The following is a 24,158-nucleotide window of genomic DNA, read 5'->3' as shown; positions in this document are numbered from 1 at the left end:
TGATATGTGCTGCTAACTCTTATTTCCACATAAATATACCAGTAGTTTTTTAAGGAAAGTTTCTTTTTATTTTTATTCATTTTTAAATGAAAATAAATGAAAAAATAATTAAAACCCCCTCCCTACAGGAAACTTTAGATGATCTGAGCAACAAAGGGGACCAGGGGGTAAATAATCCTAAACTTCCAGAATGATTCACTTTACAGACATAATCTATGGATGTGAGTGAGCTTTTGTCTTTCCCCAAGACATCCTCTTTGGAGTGGTCACCGAGCCTGGCTGGAGGCCACACCTGTGGAGCCGTGGGAGGAGACTGCTCTGGGAAGTGGTGGCCGGTGGGAAGTCCCTTCTGGGGTGGGGACTGGGCCCAGAGATGTGTCTTCGGGAGTTGATCGAACGTGTTTCCACCCCTTGCAGATCCTACGCTATGGAGCACAGACCACGTCCGGCAGTGGCTGGAGTGGGCGGTGAAAGAATACGGCCTTCCCGATGTTGACATCTTATTATTCCAGAATATCGATGGGAAGGAACTGTGCAAGATGACCAAGGACGACTTCCAGAGGCTTACCCCCAGCTACAACGCAGAGATCCTGCTCTCGCACCTCCACTACCTCAGAGAGAGTAAGCGGCTCCCACCCTCAGAACGCAGACGGCTCCTGCCATGGCTCTTACACACCGCAGCTCCGGAGGGTTCAGACACTTGTGTCGATGGCATCTTCCTGCCCTTGCTCAAGTCCCATTTAGGATCCACTGCTTAGTGCAGTGACTTAGGGGAACAACTCACTGGCAGTATCTCCTGGTGAGAAGCCAAAAAGTCCCCTAAGCAATCAGCTGCCTCTTCCAGGGTCCCTGTCACCAAGTTCGAATGTCAAAAGGAAAGGACTCTTCATCTGGTCACACGTTAATTAGCCTCCATTCGTTAGTGCCCCATATCGAAATAGAAACACGACAGAGAGGCTCCTACTTGATGAGAATGATGGGGTTGGTCTTCCCTAAAGGTAAACCAAGCCCCCTACATACCCAACTTGAACACAAAACGAGGGAGGTGTCACTTCGTGTCATGAGATTTGGCTTACCCTGACAGAGTGGGATGGCATATTGGCGATAGAGGCATGAATCCACCACGTTTGCTGCATGCTTTGATTTTTGAAATGTCCAGCATGGTTAGAAGGAACGGTAGAAGTAGTGGCTCAGCGGGGTAGAGGAATTCCCCTTGATGCTTTGCCTGGCATCCCACCCCTTCCTCCCTGAATTAGAGACAACCCCTATTTAGGTTTTAACACGCTAACAAGTAGCAGGGCCATGGACTATTTCCACACGGCCCGCGATGTTAGGGTGGGGGTGGGGGGACGTTTTCTTTGTTTCTTTTTTTTCTTTCTTTTCCCCTTTTCTTTCTTTAAATTTTTTAAGAAAGGTAATTCTCTCTCTTTCATTTTCATGTTGCTTTTTGTTTTGTTTTGTAGCTCCTCTTCCACATTTGACTTCAGATGATGTTGATAAAGCCTTACAAAACTCTCCACGGTTAATGCATGCTAGAAACACAGGTAATGCTGACCCCGCCCCTGCACCCCATGACAAGCGCGGGGTCTTGTCTGCAGGTCGCATGCTTTTAGTTTGAAACACAGGACCAGTAGGTGCATCAGGAAGGCAGGACAGGGACACTTGACATACTCCTTGATACATATGAGGTACCACAGCCTCAAGGGCGATGAAAGAAACCCTTTGGTTTTTGAGCTCTTCCTGCCCCTGCCTTTGATCATCAATGGATTTCTTTTAACCAGGAGACGTGCAGAATTAGCCTCTAGCCATAACTTCAGCTCACATATGATGGATTAGGATCTTCACTTTTAGTCCCAATATGTTCTCTGTGCTGACTCTGTAGAAACTAAAAGCATGTTCCCTATAAAGGAGCCCTTAGCAGTCTCCATTCCAAACACACACACACACACACACACACACACACACACACACACACACACACACACACACACACACACACACCCCACACACACTTTTATTCTTAAAGGAATGTTTACTAGGATAAGTTGGAGTTTTATTTTTTCCTTCCTGATATAATTCAGGTCATTTGACTTGTCTTGATTTTAATCTTTTTGTACAGACTTTGTACATTTGCAAAAGGCAATAGAAGGGAATGTCTGTTACTTTTTGTGAACTTTTGTTCAAAGGACAATCTATTGTAATTTCAGAGAATATGAAACAGTCACTAACCGAATGCCTACTTTCTATCTCTAACCATTGATTCTACATTTCATTGATTTATTTGCTTATTTTGCCTGAGCCTAAGCAGGGCTTAACACAATGCTTCATCCAGATGAACTAACCTTCCTCCCTCTCCTCCAACTCATAGTCGAGGCTGGGTTTTCTGTGGATAAATGTGCTCTTGGTTCACGTCCATTTCCTCCCACCCCATGGAGACAGACTCAGAAGCAAGGCATGGGCTGCTCACCTCACGTTATCAGCCTGCAGGCAGCCTCCACCACCACCCAGGCTACCGATGAAACAGCAAGTGCTGGAAGGCTTAGGTAACCCCTGCCAGCAAGCCAGCCCACTCACAGCCGGTCCTCACATGAAATACAGCAGCTTTCTAAATATTCACCATTTTATTTTAAAATGTAAAAAGTGTGAATCCCAGTTTGAGCACTACAATGAAATAGCTAGTTTGTCTTAGTCTTCTATATTCAAAACACTGTGCTTTTAATCTGAAGTTTAAAAAAGGTGCTTTGAGTTGGTAGTACACCTTGTCGATTTAGGGTACACTTATCAACCTGCTAATAACCTTGTGGCCAGAAATAACAAATAACTTAGACAAAGTAATTTTCCCCTCTTAGGAAGCTCCTTTGGACTACACACATTTTCTGATCATTTCACATTTATTTAGGAATGCTTTAACAGTGAGTGAGTGTTTCAAGAAAGCTCTGAATTTACCAATTTCATTATTCTTAAATATAGAAGTAGTTGAAGAACAGGACAACAAATTCCAAATGAACTGAACTACAAACAGGGAATTTTTTCAGCTAACATTAAGAACATTGAAAGAGAGAAAGGGAAAATGTGCATTTGGATATAGATGTGGATTCGTTTTTAATAAGACCCATATACTCTTAGGCAAAATATTTGTAATTCTTTGGTACTACTTTCCAAGAGCTCTGTAAAATATTTTATGGGTTTTTATACAACTTGAAAAATAAAGCATGTACCATAGAATTGTTTTTAATAAAATGAGATGACTGGGGGTGGAGGTGGGACCACAAATGGACCTTCAGCAAGAAGCTGTAAAATCAAAACACATAGCACTTTATAACAAATGAGGCACAGGAGAGCTCCGCGTCCACTCTGTCTTCAGAGTCTGCTTCTAACCTGGGCGCTGGTCCATTGTTCCTGGGTCTGTTATGGCAGGTTCAAGGAGGTCTCGTCCTTTGTTGTCACAGGGCAAAGTAGATTTGGCGCCGATGCTGAGATCAACAACCACAACAAAAGGCCTTCACATGTTTTGTCTTTCCTTTTGTCTGCAGGGGGTGCAGCTTTTATTTTTCCAAATACTTCAGTATATCCTGAAGCTACGCAAAGAATTACAACTAGGCCAGGTACGAAAACACCCCTGTGTGATCTCTTCATTGAGAGACATCGCAGATGTCCTGCTAAGACCCCTGACCTAAGTCATGTGATACAAAGGGAGCTGGTCCTGGATCCAAAGCAAGTCCCTTGCAGTCTTATTCTGCCTCTGTTAATTTGAAAATTAAATTCAGTCAAACCGTTTCATTCAGAGACCACACTAAAGGTCTCTGAACTGCTGAATTAAAAAATAGATTAGCCCTTTAACTAGCTGCTCTGAAAGACAGACAGGCAAGGAAGGCATCCTGCATGCCTGACAATAAGGAGTATTGTTTTAGAGTTATTGACGGGTTTGTGTGTAATCTATCCTTCCTCAGAGGGACAGCCCAAAGCAAGAGGAATCCCCCTGTCAGTAGTGACCAATCCCCAGCATGTCACAAGGCCAGTCTTCCAGAGCAGAGGCCTGTAATAGACAGTATTTACATCTGAATCTTACTTAATGTCTTTCCAGATGGTTTAATTAGGTAATTAATCTTCATGTCATACATGCAAAAATAGACATTTATCAAATGCCTATTAGTGCAAGCATGTTCAACTCCAGGAATATAAAGGTGAACCAGACTTCAGAAATTTTCCTGTCTTGAAGGCTTGCCTGTTCATTCATTGAGTGCCTTCTCGGTACCAGCCATGGAGGGATGACGGTGAACAAGCTGAAATGTTTAGCCTAGAGTTTTAGATGTTTCTGTAGAGTGTCCTAGAGCCAGAGACAGACATGCACAAACAAATGTTTAACCTAAAGTGCTAGATTTTACAGTAAAGGCACCACCTCTACAAAACAGGCTGTAAGAACAGGAAGGAGATGGAATTCAACCCTCCATGAAAGGAGGTAACAAGTTTTCCAGAGGAATGCCATATGCTAGAGAAGGATTCGATGTTGGCAGCTGAATGATGAGGTTGCGGGGGAGGCGCATTTCAGACTAAGGGTATAGCATGCACGCCTTAGACATCTGTCCCCTTATGGGACTTACAGCCCTGGAGACTGGATATCATAATGCCGGCCTGCATGCAGAGGAAATGGTGATTCCAGGCAGTGGGATGGTTTTTCCATATTCATACATAGATCTAGAACCCATGCCTTCCTAGACCCAGGCTATTCCTCTTTGACCTTTATCCCATGTGCGGGCTCCACAAGTCTCAGTGTAAACTGGTCCAAGATATTAGGCCTGGCAACTACTATTTCTTCACTTTGAGGAAGACTCGGCGCTAGTGAGCTAGACGGCATGGATAAGGAAGCTTCTCTTGGCTGTTTTTATCCTGACACTGCCCGGTCACTGCCATAGTGATTGAGGCTGGAATTTTTCTCTTTTCTAATCTCAGAGAAAAATTTTGCTTGCCCATTCCTGGAAGCTTAGACAGAGCACTTAGCTACCTCTGTCATGGTAGAGATTTCACAGGCCATTGAAATGTGGGCACGACCCAGCATCTAAATTAACGAGTTGGGCCCTAAAGAAATCCACCGTGTGTTGAAAATGGAAACTAGAAACACACATTTGGCCCTAGCTCTAAACATTTCTGAGTTTACTGCTAGTAAATGCATCTTTGGGAAAACATAAGGAGGTGTAGGAATGGGGGTGCTGATTTTGTGAGCATTTTAAGAACATTTCCATCCATACTTAAAAAAATAAAAGCTATCTGCAAAACACTTGGCTGGGGTTTTCAAAAATTGTATTTATTGATTTGTGCTTGCATTTGCTTGTTCGTTTCAGCTGAATCATAGATGCCCCTGACTGAGTTGCAAAGCCAGGGTTTGTGAGCTAGTGCTGTAAGCTGTCTTAAAAGATCACACCATGGGCAAAATCTGTTGGTACAAGCCGTTGATCAGGCCAGCCAGTGGGCTGCTTGATGCCACCTGATAGAACACTGGATCCTGGAGCCACTATTTTCGTAGTTTAGGATATGGCGGATTTGGAAGGGAAGGCCTGTCCAGGTGTATGGAGAGGGTGGCTGCAAGTGACAGCTGGACTCTCTCACAGGGGTGGTGAACTTAGACACCCCACATGTCGCTCCAGTGATGTTCTCCTGTGGGTCAATCGTTTGGGAGTGACCTGGAAGAGAACATGCTTCCATTTCTTCATTACCAACAAAGTATATTTCTGAGACTCAGTTTGTATTGGAAATACCTGTTTTGATTACTGCTACTGTGATTGTGAAAGGAAATACAGATATTGGTATCTGACCTGTAAAGAATTTAAATCAAGATTAACAAGCCAGAGGAGTATTTACTGTAGGTCAGATTTAGAGATTTGACCTAGGAGAAGAGAATTATTTATATACATCTTGGCTCGTCCATTGCTAAGGTGGACCAGTGTTCAGCCTCAAAGGAATGGTCATGCAGACACAGAACCCTGAGATGGCTCAGGGGTATGGGCTTTGCTTCGCTGGTTCCCAGGGCTGTGTGAGTCACGGGGGTGGGGGGGGCATCACTGGGAATTTGACTCTGTCCCTGTGGTCAGTGGGTATCTGCTTTCAGAAAAGGTAGTTTTCACTCTGTCTTTGAGGATCCTTGGGGATGGAAACCCAGGTTCCTGCCCTTCTTCTCTTGGTGGCTATATCATGATCATCATGTCCACTCTATTTCTCTAATCCCACATCCATGGACACAGAGGCCTCTGGTCAGCATCTGTGCCGACCCTGACACAAACCGGATGCCTGGGTAACAACTCCATTTGGAACAGGATCTGCCCCTTGTCTGCACTGCAGCTGTTTCATTGTAGAGTTCCTGATATAAGAAACATAATGGGTTTCGAGTTTAACTAGTATAAATGAGCTGGCGTGCCTCCTGCTTTCTGTAAGACTCCTCCCAGCTGCCAGGTCATCCTGCAGAGCCCACTGCCCAGTACTGTGTCCCTCCTCTCCTGCTGGCCTTCAGCCACCCATCCCCAGGCTGCTGCCCCGGTCCTCCTTTTCCTCTTCTCATGGCCAAACTTCCCACATGGTTTGCTTATTCCAGAGTGCTCTTACTGCTGACCCTGCCACATCAGCCTGACCACTGCCATGTCATTTCTCAGTGGGCCAAGACTGTCTAGTGTCCCTACACGCAACCACAAATGGATACGCTTTCCCTCCTCTGTTCATGCCTCATCCCCTCTCTTCCCATGCTTCTTCCTAGTAATTCTCCCACATTTTCCTGATTCAAAATGTACCTTCTCTCAAGACCCCTTTGCTGAATTTGCATTTAGATCAATCTCTCCTTTATAAGAGTGCAGTGTTAGCACAGAGGCACCTCACTGTGCATTGTGTGGTTTTTTGATCATTACTGAAGTATGTTTCATGCATTTCTCAGGTTGTTGCAGTTATTACTCCCAGAAACCCTTCCCCCACCTCCTCTATAAGCACCTTTTCCTTTGCTGAATCCACTCCTTTTGGAGCCACCGCCCCTGAGATCTCAGGGCAAAGTGGCAAAAACAGAGAGATGGTCTGACTCACAGAATCTGGCAAGCCAGTAAGTAGTCCACCTCGGTATGCACCAGCCTGCCTGGTCTCTTAAGAGCAGGTTATGTGAAAGCTCTGTTCAGTCCCAAGGAGGATGTTCTGCAACCCTACCTTTTTCTTCTCCATCACCATGACAACCCATATATCATGATGTGCATCTGGGATGTTATCAAAAGAGGTTAGAGAGATAAGCCCACAAATGCAGCCTTGACTTCTCCTTTGAAGCTGGTGCCCTTCGGGTCTTTCTCAGAATCTTAAATTATTTCTCGACTGGAGCTCGCAGCTTAGAGCTGCTGTTCCTCATGACCAGGCATAGCGAGACAATGCAGCTACTGCACTGTGCTCCTCGGTTAGGTGCCACGTACAGCCTGTATCTTAACAAATGGCTAAGAATGTATTCTTTGCTTCCTCCGACCTCTAATATAACCACTGAGACCTGAAAACCTAGGCAAGGAGGGAATGCAAAATGTCCCCACCTCTCCATGCCTTTGATGTAGGATTTTGGAAGACTTTGGGAAGATTTGGAGGAAAACAAGGGAGAGTGATTTAATTATGTTAGGGTTGAGTCTAAAAATTCCTTCCTTTTAATAGGAGTTTATAGGTTGGTTCCGGGAAGTAGCTCTTGGTCTTCCTAATTTGTCTTCCCTGTTATCATCTAAATCGATTAAGAGTGGGCAAATCTTATCCTTTCCCATCCAGCCCAGCCAGAGGACCACCAGAGTCACTTTGTACATGTCGCATGGACCCCACAGAATGAGGATGAGCTCTTCTGTGATCCAAGTTCTGTCCCCTTTTGATGCGGGCGGGTGGAGAGCAAGAGGGCTAGAGGGTCACTCTTCAGTGAGTTTGATGAAAGGAGAATATAAAACTTGGCTGAACTTAACCCTCATGGGAAGGGCAGCCAGAATGTCGTTTTGGTTCATTGATGTCTTGGGAGGGGTGTGGTCAAAGAGGCGTCTCATTCAGAATTAGGAACTGATCCCAGCTCTTGGTAACTTAATGAATGCTGGTCTGGAGGAGCAAACACCAGTCAAGCTCTCATTTGTAGCTTCATGTTGTGTTTTGTCTGGATCAGGACATATAATGTGCTTCTGTAGCCACCCCACGCTGCCGGTGAAATAGCGTTTATAAAGTTAAGCTTTTAAACACAGTCTTTTACAGATAAAATAGCAGAACCAGTGCCAGAAAGCAGTCTTCCCCTCCCCAGGAATTTTTCTGCCAAGTGTATGAGTTAATTACTTTGGAGATCAAAGTTGAAGAGAAATGAAGAGATTGTTGACATGATCACCATAAATCAAGTGTAAAATCTACTCTCACCAGAAGTCCTATGCTCTGCTATCAATAAAGGATAAATAGCAAAGGTATTTGGAGTAGGAATTTTTCAAGCAGCCAAGAGTAGAACTACTCAAAACTGGCTCTGCTTTGAGGTGGGAAGCCTCAGTGGTCACCTCTGGTTGTCCCCTATCTCGGCAAAGTTCAGTTTAGCATTTCTTAGTATCTCACTCCAAAGGAGGGGGCGTAGTGCCCACAGCATGTGATCAGTAGCTGATCAGGAAGCATTGGACCAGAATGTCATGGAGAAAACAAAAGCCCTCTTATCTTCCATGGCAGTATGTTTATGGACATGTTAATCATTTGTTCATATAAACATCTCGAATACTTGGCTGAAAAGTAGACTTAATTTGGTGTTGTTTAGGTCTTCACTTATTTTCAGTAGAGGCTGGGACATGGTTATACATCCTAGATAGGATTTTATGAATAAAGAGTTTCAAAATATTTTTATAGTAGTAACCAAGTGTTTATTTTTTTCTAGTTACATTTCATGAACAATACTTTTCTGTTTAAGGTAGTGTCTGACTAACCTACTGATGCTTGCTCTTAGTTACATTAGCTTTCTTATACCTCAGATAGAAGCAGTCGATCTCAAACTCTTTCAACCATCTTTTATTTGTATCGGTATTCTCCAGATAGCATTTCTGAAATTTTTATCTGCAGGAACACAGATTCCTAAAAAAGAACAATGGAAATTTCTAAAATAGGCTTTCTTAAACTTCAATGTGAGTCCCCTGGGATCATGTTACAATGTTGATTCTGATTCAGTAGGTCTGGGGTAAGACTCTGCATTTCTAATAAGCTCCCAGGTGTTGCTGATGTTGCTGGTTCAGGGACCACACTTTGAGAAACAAGGATCTAGAATGTATTTCTGTATTTCCTTGCTTCTTCATTTAGTAAATAGAAGCCGTTTGTTGGTGTGCCTGTCTGCTCCTGAATTAGGCCTGATGTTGTTAGCATTGCCTTGCTAGTAGATTTTTCTTTCTGAGACAATTCTCAAATTGAAACTCTGGCTAACCATTTTTTAGACAAGATGTAACTGGCTGAGAATTCGTGTGCAAAATGGCTCCCAGAGACTTAAGTTAAAATTTAGTTGTAAATTGATAGTAGCTGCAGATTTAGTTCCCATGTGCAACCCCAACACCAGGAAAGTGAAAATCCTTGAGAAGCTGGGTGGGAAAAGCTTAAGGTCCCAAAATGTGAAAATGCCAGCTGAAAGGGAGGAGTGAGCAATAGCCCAGTTTAAAAAGGAAAATTATCTAACTCTCCAAAGCTCTGGGAGGTAGGATTTCACAGACCACACCAGCCACAATGCTTGTAGCCAAACAGACCAAATAAATTAAGGCAGTTCTGTGCTGAATTTCATGTTGCCTATCATTTCTTTTCTCTTTGGCATGTGAAAATAGACCCATCTTCTGCAACATAGTCAAGATCTTTGAAGACTGACCCATCAGATTTCTAGCTTTAAACTAGGTTAAATGATTTGTTTAAAGAGAGCCTTAAAAATAATTACATTGCCCTGCTCTATTTTATAGCTATCTCTGGGTGTCTGGAAGCAGAACACCTGCTGAAGTATTTGACTGTGGCCTTCAGTTTGCCCAGAATGACACACAACATTGAAGTGAGACCTATCAATTCAAGAAGACAAAGTTCTGAAATGGTTCTGTAATAAGATTGTATGTAGAAATAGCTTTACATAAGCATAGTTAGTAGGAGCATGCATGATAATGTTTCTGCAATATATGTTTGAGAGAAACTTGAAATGACTTAGAGTCTTTGTAATCATGAATAGAACTCACATTGGGGACACAGAGTATAGTTATTAGATTTGCATATGCAAAGTGCAATGAAGGTTTATGGGATAAGTGATATTATGTTAGAAATACAAAGAAATCATTGTAAATATTTAAGCTCTGAAGGTCATTGTGATGTGTTTTGGGGGCAATACTATTTCAGTACTGTAAATCATTTTATGCAATTCATTTAGGAGAAATTCTAAATTCATTTAGAAAAGGAGAAAGAGTAGACATTTGCCTAGGAAAATAACTAGACCAGTTAAGATTGACTATAAATAGATGAGATTATAACCAGGAAACTAAGCTGGCAAATAAGAGGGAAGACAGTGGTCATTTCTAAGGAAAAGGGAGAAGAAAAAGGAGGATGAATTTGATGGATTTAGGGACAGACCTCGAACAAGAATTGATTGATTCATCCAAGTTGTGGGGCTCTGTTTTGGATGGATCATGAAGATGATAAAAGGATAGGTTTAGATCAGTCAGAGTTAGAAGCAGGAGAAATTAGATTGTAAGAAACTTTTACTATGGTCTTCACCTGTGATTGTAGGTAATTACTTTAAAAAATTCAGCAAGCTCTGGGAGAATCTGTCAATGGGAGTTTTCAGATAAATGAGTGAGAATTTCAGATCAATAAAATATACACAATTGTAATTTGTATTTAAAACCCAAATTTAGTGGAATCAAGATTGAATATTTCTTTGGATTACTAGATTTTTGCACAATATTTATTCTAATAAACACAAAATAAAGTAAAAAACAAAACATCTGTTATAAGAATTATATTATTGATCTTTTAGTCAATTTATATGTCTTTACAGATTTACCTTATGAGCCCCCCAGGAGATCAGCCTGGACCGGTCATGGCCACCCCACCCCCCCAACGAAAGGTACAGTGTTGGCTCCCACTGCCTGGAATCTGCATGTTACAAGGCAGTGGATAACTATTGGAGTAAATAATAATTTCTGTAGTTAACCTGTCGTTTTTCAACATGTGGCAGGTTGTTCCATTGGGAACAAAGCACAACTGATCTTTAAATGCAGTGATTCTTTCTCTATTTGGGTAATATCTACTTTCAAAACAAAAAGAAATGAATCATGTCCTGTATTTCAGCATGGACAAATGCATGTTTCATAGGATGTTTGAGTACAGATTAAATAATTGGTGATTTCTCTAATCTTGACCCTGTTTAAAAGTATCCCTGGCTTTATTTTGTTTTCCTGGTAGCATTCTCTTTTCTTTAGACTATGATTCATTTTAATGTTTTATAAACCATCTTGATTTTTTTTAACTTTTGGAAAAAGTGGGGTATAAATAAATGTTTTAAATGGGAAATGTCCTCCTTTGTTACAGTGTTGACATTTGGTTTTGTTAGAAAGGAAAATTTTTGCTAACCAGAAGATGCTTCGTATTATAAGAATAAAACTATTGTTAATAACTAAAATAATTGACACAATGATTATACAACAGCATCAAAGACTAGTGGCCAAATATAAGTTGTAGCTAATTATCTTTTTTATTTTTGAATTTCAGCTGCTCAACCATCTCCTTCCACAGTGCCCAAAACTGAAGACCAACGTCCTCAGTTAGGTATGTTTGAGGAACAATCTCAATAGTCATAAGAGAAAATATAGGCTCAGCAGAGTATTTCTAAAATGTGTCACTTTTTAAATGAAATTAATGCTATTTTTTCTTCTTTATAACTGCTCCATATATAAGGTGGGGGCCAAATCATCAATCTACTCAATTGGGATGACCTGACATTTTGCTAAAGCATGTCCAAAACCTATGCAATAAATATGGGAAAACATACTGCTTGCACATAGACTGCTGCTTTGTGATCTATGAATTCCTTTAATTTTACCTTTCATGTCATATGCACCAAAATCAGCTTCTGTGTTAAGTCGAGTGTGGAAATGCAGTGAAAGGCTGATAGTGGTAGTGGGTTGAACAACACAGCCAATATGGCACCAGGGCCAACTGGGAACTTAGCACACATTTGTCCTATTTATATCCTGGGTTGAAGTGGGCTGTAGCCCACTTCTAGCTCACCACCGACTAGAAAGCTTCTAACACGAAGCTTCTCTGAGATCCGATGTCACATCTTATCACATACAGGAGGTGGAAGCAGTGATTTTGGGGGTAGGGGACATTTTCAGCTCTGACATATGGAAACACTCGAGTCAGCATTATGCCCAAAATCACATCATACCAAGTCACGATGATGTCTTTGGGATTTGACTTCTTTTGTTTTTGCTCTAGATCCTTATCAGATTCTTGGACCAACAAGTAGCCGCCTTGCAAATCCAGGTGAGATACTGCTGATTTTTTGTGCTTACGAAGTTATCTTTTTGACAGTGGCTATTTTGAAAGGTAAACTTGTATTGGTGGGAAATTCCTTCAACAGAATGAATTTTAGTTTTAGGTGTCACTAGATGATTTGCCTAAGTGGAAAAAATGGGTTGGGTTATAAATTAAGATTTTAGTTTCAGCAAAGAGCATTATAAGCAAATACACGCTGTAATAGTGTTCTAGGACTGCTGTAACACAGTACCACAGAACGGGATGGCTTAGGCAGCAGAAGTGTATTGTCTCATGGTTCCAGAGGCGGGAAGTCTGAGATCATGGGTTACGGTGACAGGCTTCGTTCCTTCTGAGGGCTGGGAAGGAAGGATCCGTCCTGGGACTCTCCTTGACTTGTACCTGGCCAAATTCTCTCTGTGTCTCTTCCCATTATCTTCCCTCTCTACGTGTCTTTCTCTGTATCCAAATTCCCCCCTTCGATAAGAACACTGGTCATATCAGAACAGGGCTCAGCCCAGTGACCTCAGTTTAACGTGACTACCTCTGTAAAGACCCCATCTCCAAGTTAGATCACATTCCGAGGTACTGGGGATCAGGACTTAAACATATGAATTTGAGGGGGACACAAGTCAGCCCATAACACAAGCAGATAAAATAACAAATATTTTTAAAAAGAGAACCTTGATATTTTTTACAACCCAAAAATATCAAATTTAGGATCTTCTTGGATGGTCTGTTTCTGAACTTAGATTATAGAAGAAAGTGCAGATTCTTCATTGGCCCATTTGTCACCAGTCCCTTGTGAAGGATGATCACCTGTCCTCACATTTCAGTGCCAACCAAATTGTTTTATTTGTTTGTATTCAGATCAGAACCAGCTGTGCTGGCATCAGCTTCAGAAATTCATAGCACATGCTACATATTCTCAGCTGCAAATTCAAATGATGCCAAGATGTCACAGGCATGTTGCAAGCACAAGCTGGAATGTATATTTTCTAAACACTGAGGCCAAAATAGGGTTGAAAACGGAAAAATTTAAATTCAATCAGTGTACATCCCCACTAGAGAGGACACAAAATATCATCATTGTTGAGCATCTGCATCTTTGACATTAAATTTTGGTTAACATTAATAAATTCAGTAAATATTTTTTAAGCAGCCAAGCAGTTAAAGGAGACTTTTATTTGCTGCTCTAGCCCGGGGCCCAGACCAGGTGCTCAATAATTATGTGTTGACTACATGAGTGCCAGGAATAACAAGATATAGTTCTTGGCCTCAGGGCACTTCTGGTCGGTGGAGAGAAAGACACAGGTAGCTACAGCAATGTCCAGATCATGGAGCCACGGGCTGTCTTCTCTTACGTCAGCATCAACTGTGCCTATGTGTCCTGCGTCTGTGGTCCCTCCTCACATGTCTGCTCAGCTTTCCATTTGCAACTGACACATAACCATTCAAATAAAAATAATGACTCTGTTTTGAGACGATTATTATCAGTCGTGCTTCAGGAAGACTGATCTGGCAGCAATGCTTAGGATAGATTAGAAAGAAGAAAAGGTTGGAAGCTGCCGCACTCTGGGAATGTTCATACAATGATGTGAAATAACAATCAAACTGCTCCCACCCCATAAAATGCCCCACCCCCATATAATGTGCTTATGGCTGTGGTCCCTTCCGTGCCTCCTAACAGCCCTGGGAGGTTATTATCTCCATCCTACAGATGAGGAATCAGAGGTCCAGAGACGTTAAGTGACTTCTGAGTCACACAGCCAATATGAAGGGAGACCAGACTTGAAACCTGCCTGTCTCCATAGTCTGTTACTGTATTCTTGACCCACACTGTCCCCAGCTAAGTATGAAGGTAAGAGGGAGATCATGGGAAAACGGGGATTGTGAGAATAGAAAGGAAGGATTTCCATTCAGCACAACAGCTGTTTAGGTTCAGCAGATGAATCTGAGATCAGGAAAGAAGAGGAGCCAAGAGTCAAGCTGCACCAAACATGACCAAACTGGCCTTTTCACTCCCACAAATTGGCTACATGAAATATATATCCACATGCCCGTGATTTCCCAGCTCAAAGGTACTGCTTGGCTTATTTGGAAAATGAGGCCAAAAAGAGTCACTTGCCCCTATGCAGAGCACCAGCTCTCACAGGGCCGCACAGCTTCTCCTGTGCCCAGCAACCTGGGGGTGCTCGCTGTATGCAGAGCAACCTGAACTCAGAGCAAGGAGACTGGAAACCTACTACAGGCCTGGGAAAAAGGTTCTGGAACATCACAGGCCAGCAACACTGGCATCGTGAGCAAAGGACTGCATTTACCACTAAGACCATTCTTATTGGGCCTGGGGAAAATGGCAGCACCCAACCTTTGATTTGCAGTACAGTGACATAAAGATTTATTTTACTTAGTTTATAATGAATTATTTTATTATGAATTATTTCTCTCTATCTGTCCATAGGCCTGTGTCAGTTGCATTTGTGTGGCCTTTCCCCCTGAAACCAGAATGTCTTGTATCTTTCTATTAATAAGAATGCTTCCTGTTTGATTCTATTTTTCCATTCTCTGATAAATAAATCCTTCATCGCTTAAAAATTGCTGCCTTTGCTCTTCGTATGATACAAACACTATGTAATCATTTTCAATGGGAAGAGTCCATCATGTAGTATGAACGTCCAAGTTGGTATCAGCATCCCAAAGTCTCAATCCCAAATATCTATTTGATGTGCACCTTGGACATCATTTCTCCTGCTGAGAAAAGTGTGTTCCCACAGTCTCATGTCATGGATCAGTTATAAGCAACACAGCTGCTTTATGTCCCATTGGAATGACTAGGAATTTAACATGGCTCCTCTAATGAATTTAAATGATCTTCCCATGAAAGAGGTTTCTCGGGTTATATTCAGTGGCTCCCTTGAAGCTAGCTGGATATTCTTTCATGGTGGGCATGAAAATGCATCCAGTTTCATGCAAAACTACAGACCAGTGTTAGGGATGTTTTGCCATTTATCAAGAGATGGAAGCATGCAGTCTTCCGGTGCGATCCCACCAAGTTTCAGGTACAGGGAGGGGACAACCTGGAAAGGACCTGAGGAGGCTGTGCAGGTGTGTGCAGAAACCAGGCCTGGAAGCAATGGTTTGTGCAGTGGTCGAGCGTGGCAGCCTGCAATCTGGGTTCTGACGCCTGCTGACCTTGGGCGACACAAGTCATCCTACCTCCTTAAGCTCCAGTTTCCTCATCTCTACAGTGAGCTAACCACATAATTCTTGTGGGGATTAAATAAAGTAACACATGTAAAGTGTTTAGAATGGTACCTTGTACATAGTAGGCTTTCAAAGGCTATCAGACAGCCCTGAGAACACCACCGTTGCAAGTTTTGCACGGCCACCATGGTGTTCCCTGGGTTAGTCGTCTTCCTTTTGGCATTTCCCGGCTATAGGTGAGGAGTACTTATATATTTTTCCTTAAACTCTGGTTTTCAGCCCCCCAAAATCATGACAAGAGCGTTCACATACTGAGTTCATCCTCACAGTGATCCTTCAGGGTAGTACTATTATCAGTCCCCGTTCTACAGATAGGGACCCAATGGCAGAGAGAGTAGGGACCCAATGGGGGAGTTGTCCAGTAAGCAGCAGAGCCAGGATTCCACCGACCGAGGCAGTGCCAACTCCACAGTTGGGGCTCCCCACAACCCACCACATTTTCCTGCCCCTCCAACAAGTGGTGTCTGAGCCATGCCGAGCCTCAGGCAGAGACTTCTACTGAGGACACACCTGCCACCTTGCAAAGGGTCTCCTCTGTGCACACAGATCTTCTGCACCTGCCCCAGCTACTGTAGCAAGTGGCTCCAAACCACTGACTGCCACCTTGGTGCTTGCTGGGCCCCTCGCCACTTTATTTACTGCCCTTGTTCCTCTGTCAGCTGATGGCTGCTGTGCGCTGCATGGGGACACTGTTTCGACCAAGCCCACAGCTGCTGAGTCACTCTGCAGCTCTCTGCTTTTCTCTGTGGTTTGTAAACGGTTTTGTTGTTTTGCCCTTTTTTGCTCAGTCTGTACTTCCTTGCGACTGTGTTTCTCTTTTCCTTTTAACTATATCAGGAGACCCCTTTTCTCCTAAAAGTGGAAGAATTGCCTTCTGTTCTCTTCTAAGCCACACCCACTGCCTTCCATCCATAGGGCTGTCCTGTAGGTTGGCAAATACATGCCACCTTTTCATGTTTACCCCAAATCCTCGTATTTTAGTTAATTACCCTAGGACAAAACTAGCTACTCCTTAATGACCTTGCAAGGATGTTATCAAGATAGAGTGAGAAAATGGGTCTGAAGGGTTTTACCAAAGAAAGATGACTCATGAGGTGGAGGTGGCAATGCTGGCTAAATGAAAAATCTTGTCTTTAAAGAGATTCTGTTTTTAATTGTTGGTTTGGCCAGTGAGTGACCCAAGCTGCTTTTAGGTTTTCCTGAATCCTAGGCATTCTTGTTTCGGAATCCCTATTCTGTACTCCGCATTGTACATTAATTGTTATTGTTTTGTCAGTAAAATAATAATTTAATAAATTGCTTTTGGAATTCTGTGACAGAGTAACATTTAACTTACCATTGACAATGATTTCTCAGCAACCATTGTACATCCTTGAGAATTCTTGCACAGTGAGAAAATCTGCCCTACACACTGCAAATGCAGTAAATTTTGTTATGAATATCATATTTAAACATTATACTAAAAAAACAATGAATTTGACATAATGTTACATTTTATATACCATTTACTTAAACATTCATTGATTTTGCATTTACAGTTTTATTCTTAGATTTGGAAGCTGATAAATTTTGCTGACAGATCTCTTATTTCCATAGACCTTTGAAATGCTCACAGGCCTGGGCCCTGTGTCTTCACAGCTAATGGGTAAAATAGTCTAGTGAGAAATTAGCTGGTCCATCCTTTGGGCTTTGAGTTTCCAGCCATGCATTTAGGGCCCCGACTTTCTCATTCGTCAGAAGCAGGAGAAACATGAAATCGCTGTTCTCCACTGGTTCTCTCCTACACACATTTGTAGGGAGGTGGGCGGGAGACAAATTCCTAAGAGGCACTGCCAGTGCTTGAGTAGACACCAAGAGTTATTTTGGCTATTTAGGCAGGTCTGTGTATGTATACAAAATCTGTGGAATTGCTCTCTCTATGGGAGGAAGTTGACACTGAATATTTATTTTCAAACAACTGTATGCATTTATAGTGAAACATACGTGAGACTGTTACATCAAAAATCCATGCTCTTCCCTGTTCCCTGGTCATACATGGAATTTTGTTTCAAGTTGTAATCCTTTGGTTACAATATGTATACTAAAACCACATGGTTTTCTCATACCATTCTTTGTGTTTTCTAAATGCATGCTAATGAAATGTTGGAGGCAACAAAACTTGATTGACAACAGTCTGTATGTGTGGTTCCGAAAAAGCAAAGGCTTCCACCACGATGAACTACAAGCTGTTAATACATTTCAAATGTGCTGCTAGACTGAAAGTGGTCGTTTTCCAGAACATTTTCAGAAAAGGCTGACCTTTCTCACGATTCTATTGTATGGGTGAATTCACAAACATATCCATTTCCATGTAGCCAACATGGAAACAAGGATTTATGAGTTGAGCAATTTACATAGGGAGCTAGTAGGAAGAATTTAGAGAAAAACGAATTCAGAATTGATTTTTACGTTATATCAGTTCCTTGAATAGTTGCCAGTTAAAGTTTCCTTAATAATTTTATTATACCTATTGATATTACTCATAACATAAGAAAAGGTAATCTTTTAGGTAGTAAGCCAAGGCAGGGCTATAGCTGGAGTTTGAGAAGAAAGACCTATCTCCAATCCATTTTAAAAGCTTCTAAAATATGTTCAACCCATCTTAGCGTCTCCTGGTTCTCAACATTACTGTCAATATTTACATGCTTCTCTCCTTTAGGTAACCACAAATCATCTTAAAGTATTGTAACATAGTGCCTAGGATGACCTAGATTTTTCTCTAAATTTAATACATTATAAAAGCCATATCTATATGCTTGCACTGGGATCAAGGAAATTCTGATTTTGTACACCCAACTAAATGAGATTTCTTTGACTAAGTCCGAGTCCCACTCTGCTTTCCAAGAGAATTCGCAATTGTTCATTGTCGAGTTTTTCTTTTGGAAATGCTGCCTAGCACAATTGGCATTGCAACGCGGGGGCGATGCATGGACTTCCGTTAGGATGCCTTTGCCTAAATACTGGAACTGGGTGATCTGCTTTGAAAAGGGGCCAACTTTTTTCTAAACTTCCTCATTTTGAGTGGGTTAATTCTGTTCTAGGAAAAGTTTTGACAGAATTGCTTTCTGAGCGCCAGCAAAATGTTATGTTAGAAATAACGGTGTTTACTTCCATTCTCTATTTTTTCCATAAACTTTTAGAAGTTCATTTCCTAAATGTAACTTTTATTATTTTGCTTGACCTAGCCAATATAAATGGTATTAAGTCATTATTGCCATCCACATAATGGCTCTTTCTGCCTCACAAAATAGGAAAAATTAGCTCTTCCAACCCCCAAACATCAGGTTGGCCTGGCTGTTCTTTTAAGGAAGTCAGAAATGGACACGACCAACCTGAATTTTGCCCTGTATGAATTCTCTGCATTCCATAAAGCACTTGGATCTGTTACATCAGCCTGATGGTTACCAAAGATCATTCTCTTAGGAGAGGTTCCCTAGATGCAGAGCTTGGGATAAAGATACTTGTGCACGTGAGTAATTAAGGGTATGTCCTCAGGAGAGGGGGAGTGAGGAAGCAGGACAGGGCAGGGCGGGGCAAGGAGAGGAAGCTTCTGGCCTCGTTAAAGCCTCCCTGAAGCTGGACCCTTGCTTCAGCCTGATCCCACAGGGAGCTGTGGAGCGTGACTGGCATCATTGTGCTGGTCCTTCCTGGAGGCAAGGGGACTGGCCTGTGGTGCCCTGTGTCAGTCTGTCTGGCTGTGGGATACCTGGGGGTGGGTGAAGCAGCTCCTGTCCTGCCAAGGGCAGTTCTCTGGAGACGAGGCAGCTGTGGAGCAGGAGCAGCCCACACCCCTGAGCTGAGGAATGGGTGGACAGGCCGGGTAAAGGTGGTCTGGGTGCACACCAGTAGCACCCACTCCTGTCACTGCTGAGAGAATGTCTTTACCTCAGAAGGTGTCCTCACTGGTGTTTTGTCCCTTTCCTTTGCTAGGGAGTGGCCAGATCCAGCTCTGGCAGTTTCTCCTGGAGCTCCTGTCAGACAGCTCCAACTCCAACTGCATCACATGGGAAGGCACCAACGGGGAGTTCAAGATGACAGACCCCGACGAGGTTGCCCGGCGTTGGGGAGAACGAAAAAGCAAACCCAATATGAACTACGATAAGCTCAGCCGTGCCCTGCGTTACTACTATGACAAAAACATCATGACCAAAGTCCACGGCAAGCGCTACGCCTACAAGTTTGACTTCCATGGAATTGCCCAGGCCCTCCAGCCCCACCCTCCAGAGTCATCTCTGTACAAGTACCCCTCAGACCTCCCGTACATGGGCTCCTACCATGCCCACCCACAGAAGATGAACTTTGTGGCCCCCCACCCGCCAGCCCTCCCCGTGACATCTTCTAGTTTTTTTGCTGCCCCAAACCCATACTGGAATTCACCAACTGGGGGTATATACCCTAACACTAGGCTTCCAGCCAGCCATATGCCTTCCCACCTTGGCACTTACTACTAAAGACCTGACAGAGGCCTTTCCCACAGCATACAATCTCCAATAACTTGCCACAAACTCTATCAGAGAACATGAATCAAAAGTGCCTCAAGAGGAATGAAAAAGCTTGACTGGGGCCGGGGAAGGAAGCCAGGGAAGAGATCCAGAGACTCTTAGCGGGAGGCAGTGACTACAGTATTACTACAGAAAAGAAGAGGAGCTAAAAATGCAGTGTATATGGACATATAATCTGTGGACCAAGCTTGTAACAGACATTGTATGTAGAAGTACGAAGTCATAAGAACAAAGTGCCAAAGAAAGTGGTCTTAAGAAGTGTATAAACTTTAGAGTAGAGTTTGGGATCCTGCTAGTGCGAACTGATACTAAACTAAAGCAATAGAGATAACACAGTTTTGACCTAACATACCATTTGCAATGTCATTTTAAGGAAAACTACCTGTATTTAAAAATAGAAACATATCAAAACCAAAAAAAGAAAAGACGAGAGAAACTATGACCCATCCACGGACGTCGATATGGAACACATTGGCTTTCGCTGTTTTGGTTGAAATCAGATACAGCTCATCTGACGGAGAGCTATCTGCCCTTGCAAACTGTGATGATGACCCAAAGTTTCCAACTTCTTTACAGTGTTGCAGGAGCTATGAGCCAAATGGTGGGACTGAGAAGGTGCAGAGAGTGAGTGTGTGATTGTAGACAGAGGGCTAGAGGAGGAGGGATGGGAGAAAGCAGAGGAGGGATGGGAGAAAGCAGAGCAGGAGGAGACAGGACTGGGGAGGAAACTTCTCAAGCAGTGAAGACTGGATTTAGGACACTTGGGGACTGTGGAAAACAAGTCACAGAGACTTGAGGTTTAATATGGTCAGTGTTATACCAAACCCAGTGTTACGAGAAAGGACATAGCGTAATGGAGGAAGGGGAAGTAGTTAGAATTCAGAAACAAAAATATATATCTCTTTGTTTGTTTGTCAAAAGAAAACTTTAACTGGAATTGTTTGATATTCAGGACCTCGTCATTATGTGGGGGCTTTGCTCTCCACAGGGTCAGGTAAGAGATGGCCTTGTTGGCTTCCGTCATCAGAAATCACATAGGCATTCGGGGTGGGCGGGCTCCAGTTTTCCTTTTTGAGTCGCAAACGCTGTGCGTTTGTCAGAATGAAGTATACAAGCCCATTTTTTTCCTTTTTATATAATAATTATATAACTTATGCATTTATACACTACGAGTTGATCTCGGCCAGCCAAAGACACAGGACAAAAGAGACAATCAATGATAGAATGTGGCCTTGAATTTTAACTCTGTATGCTTAATGTTTACAATATGAAGTTATTAGTTTTTAGGATGCAGAATGTATGTAATAAAATAAGCTTGGCCCAGCATGGCAAATCAGATTTACGCAGGAGTCTGCATCTGCACTTTTTTAGTGACTAAAACTGCCTAATAGAAACATGCGCTGAATGTTGTGGGTTTTGTGTGATAATTTCACTTTGTCCAGGAACTTGTGCACGTGAGAGCCAAGCAAATGGGATGTTTAGCACCTAACCAGTGCTGGCCTCTTTAGGCCTTCTTGCCCACTCTCTTATTCCTAGCCTCTTCTGGAACAGAAGGACCAAAGGGTTCCATATTTATGCCCAGCTTAAAAGAGGCATCTAAAGCTGAGGTTGTAATCGAGAAATTCTAGGTCAGCGCCTCATCATAAATCACCCTTAATTCCTACAGTGATCAGAAAACATTTGTTAAATGGCAGACAAGCTATTGCTCTTAATGCAAACTGTATTGTTAGTGGTTTTAAAAGAAAGCATCAGGGATAGCTGCAGTTTCTTACTTTATAGGGAAGGTTCTAAATTTGCCTGTTGGCTTCTCTTTCAGAAGATCTCACCAGGCAGACTGTTTCTTTTGTCTGCCTATAGAGTATAAACTGGGCACCATGGTTTGGGGGTCACCAGCCCTGAGCCTGACGTTCTCACTTCTTCCTCATAGGCACTGTTTATTTCTGTGGCCTAAAGTCAATTTCCCTGGACATCTTTTCTCTTCTGTGTGTCACAAACGCTGCCAACCTTGGCCAAGGAGGAGGCAATTCGAGGGGCGTAACACAAAGCAACTGTAAGAAGGAGCGAGTCTATGCAACTTCTTGGCCTGAGTCAGTTTTTGAACTGGCCCATTTCATAGCTGTTTCAGGGCTTGTTTTGCACTTTGTAATCCTTTTGCTATGATTAAATGAAGTTGCCAAACCTCTGTGCTGTGGATATTTTGGCAATGGTCTTAAAAGTCGTTAGATACGATTACCAAAGCTTCAGACGCCCCACATTGCTTGGGTTGAAAGGAGCCTAACCATCAATAATTCAGTAGCAGCTTGGAAAAGGCCCACAAAGTGCCTATATCTCCTTAGGAAAAAAATAAGTAAATAAAATCATAAAAGCTGGCAGCTAGGGTGACCCATACTGTTCTAATGGAAAAGATCAGTCATATCTGTCCTGGAATGCAAGGTCAAGGCACACCTACATTCTGTATATAAATACGAACTTATGCAGATAATCACTCAATTTTCTCTTTCGAGATTGCATCAAGAGCAGAATAATAAAAACAAGACATGATTATCATATTCAATTTAACAGATGTTTCCAGTTAGATTCCTGAAGCCCTCTCCCCCATCCAGGTTATTAGCAAGTCTTATGAAAAGCGTGAAGAACTGGGATAATTTTGGAAAACATGATAATACTGAGTTCCTCCAAATAAATAATTCTTAAACTGTTTTGAAATAACGTTAACTCTCTGCTCCTGGTGTAATCTAATTCCAAAACTCTCTCCAGGTCATATTCATAAAAATTACATGAACCTTTTCTCTCTGCTTCTCCCCGTCTCTTGGCTTACCCTGATCTATGCTCCAGAGCCCTGCATAACCCACACCTGCTGGCAAGAGATTTGTCTTCTTGTTTTAATCTTTTGGGCTTTGTACTTGGTAAAATCCCCAAATCTCAGTCAAGACTTCATTTTTGCTCATTTGATGCCCTTGTTACATCTGGGAGGGATTCACGATGAAGTGATTTGTCGGGATTGATGTGCTTAGAAGACTCTCTGTTTCTCCTAAGCACCTCCTGCAGGGTTGCAGCACCTGCCACCTGGGAGCAAGGGCCCCACGAGCCACCTCGGATGGCAGATGCAGCTTGACCACCAACACTCCAGAACTGGGAGTGTGACCAAGAACAGGGAAAGCACAGGCATCCTGCAGGCTCCATAAACTGGCCCTTCACCTGTGGGAGAACAACATAATTTTTTTAAAACCTATTCCAATCAGTTTCCTATCACTCCACCAAAGTAAAGTTGTGAGACAACTAATCACAGAATAAAAAGTACTTTGGACTACTCAAAGGTATGTCAAGTTCTGTGCCTTCTCTTTACCCTAACCTTGTTTTAAAACATCTTGCCAAAATATTTTCACATAAATGGAAAAGGTTGGAAACAGAAATAAAATACTAAAAATAACTAGAACTTCTTATTTATAATACAGCAGTGGTTTTCAAAGTGAGGTCCCTGGGCCGGCATTATCAGCACCACCTGGGAACTTTTTAGACAAATTGTCAGGCACTGCCCCAGAACTGTGAATCACATACTGGGGTGGGGCCCAGCATCAGTTTTAACAAGGCTTACAAGTGATTCTGATGTATGCTAATGTTTGAGAACCTCTGCCTTAAAAAAAAAAGAAAATATCTGTCTCTACTCGTGAAATGTTCAGTATGAAATCTCCATCTAGTGAAGTTTCTTCTGTGGCCACGTGAAAATTAACCACCAGGAAAACCATTGTATTCTCTGAGCATCTGGTCTCCTTACTGTTAACTTCTCCCTGTGAGAATCAGTGCCGTATGCTGCATGACAATTTACCACAATCTCAGCGGCTTGAGATAACATATACTACC

The 24,158-nt window shown here is 42.5% G+C and overlaps 1 protein-coding gene across 2 annotated transcripts in view; it reads left to right on the top strand.

The window, feature by feature from the left end:
* Positions 1–22,417, top strand: part of ERG (ETS transcription factor ERG) — a 113,386-nt gene extending 90,969 nt beyond the window's left edge. The window contains exons 4-11 of one of the 2 annotated variants that reach the window (XR_010023359.1): positions 418–621; positions 1,464–1,544; positions 3,534–3,605; positions 11,012–11,080; positions 11,725–11,781; positions 12,454–12,501; positions 19,726–20,921; positions 22,225–22,417. Coding sequence is in view for 1 of the 2 variants with exons in the window: in XM_063092840.1 (XP_062948910.1) it covers positions 418–621; positions 1,464–1,544; positions 3,534–3,605; positions 11,012–11,080; positions 11,725–11,781; positions 12,454–12,501; positions 19,726–20,246 (1,052 nt within the window). In the remaining variant the exon portion in view is untranslated. Of the gene's footprint in view, positions 1–417; positions 622–1,463; positions 1,545–3,533; positions 3,606–11,011; positions 11,081–11,724; positions 11,782–12,453; positions 12,502–19,725 lie in introns of both variants that reach the window. The other variant, XM_063092840.1, reaches the window with a different exon arrangement.
* The last annotated feature ends 1,741 nt before the right edge of the window (positions 22,418–24,158 follow it).

Source organism: Cynocephalus volans, chromosome 1 (genome assembly GCF_027409185.1).
Source record: "Cynocephalus volans isolate mCynVol1 chromosome 1, mCynVol1.pri, whole genome shotgun sequence".
NCBI lineage: Eukaryota > Metazoa > Chordata > Mammalia > Dermoptera > Cynocephalidae > Cynocephalus > Cynocephalus volans.
The sequence above is the reverse complement of the archived record's forward strand: the minus strand, read 5'-3'. Positions and strand labels throughout refer to the sequence as shown.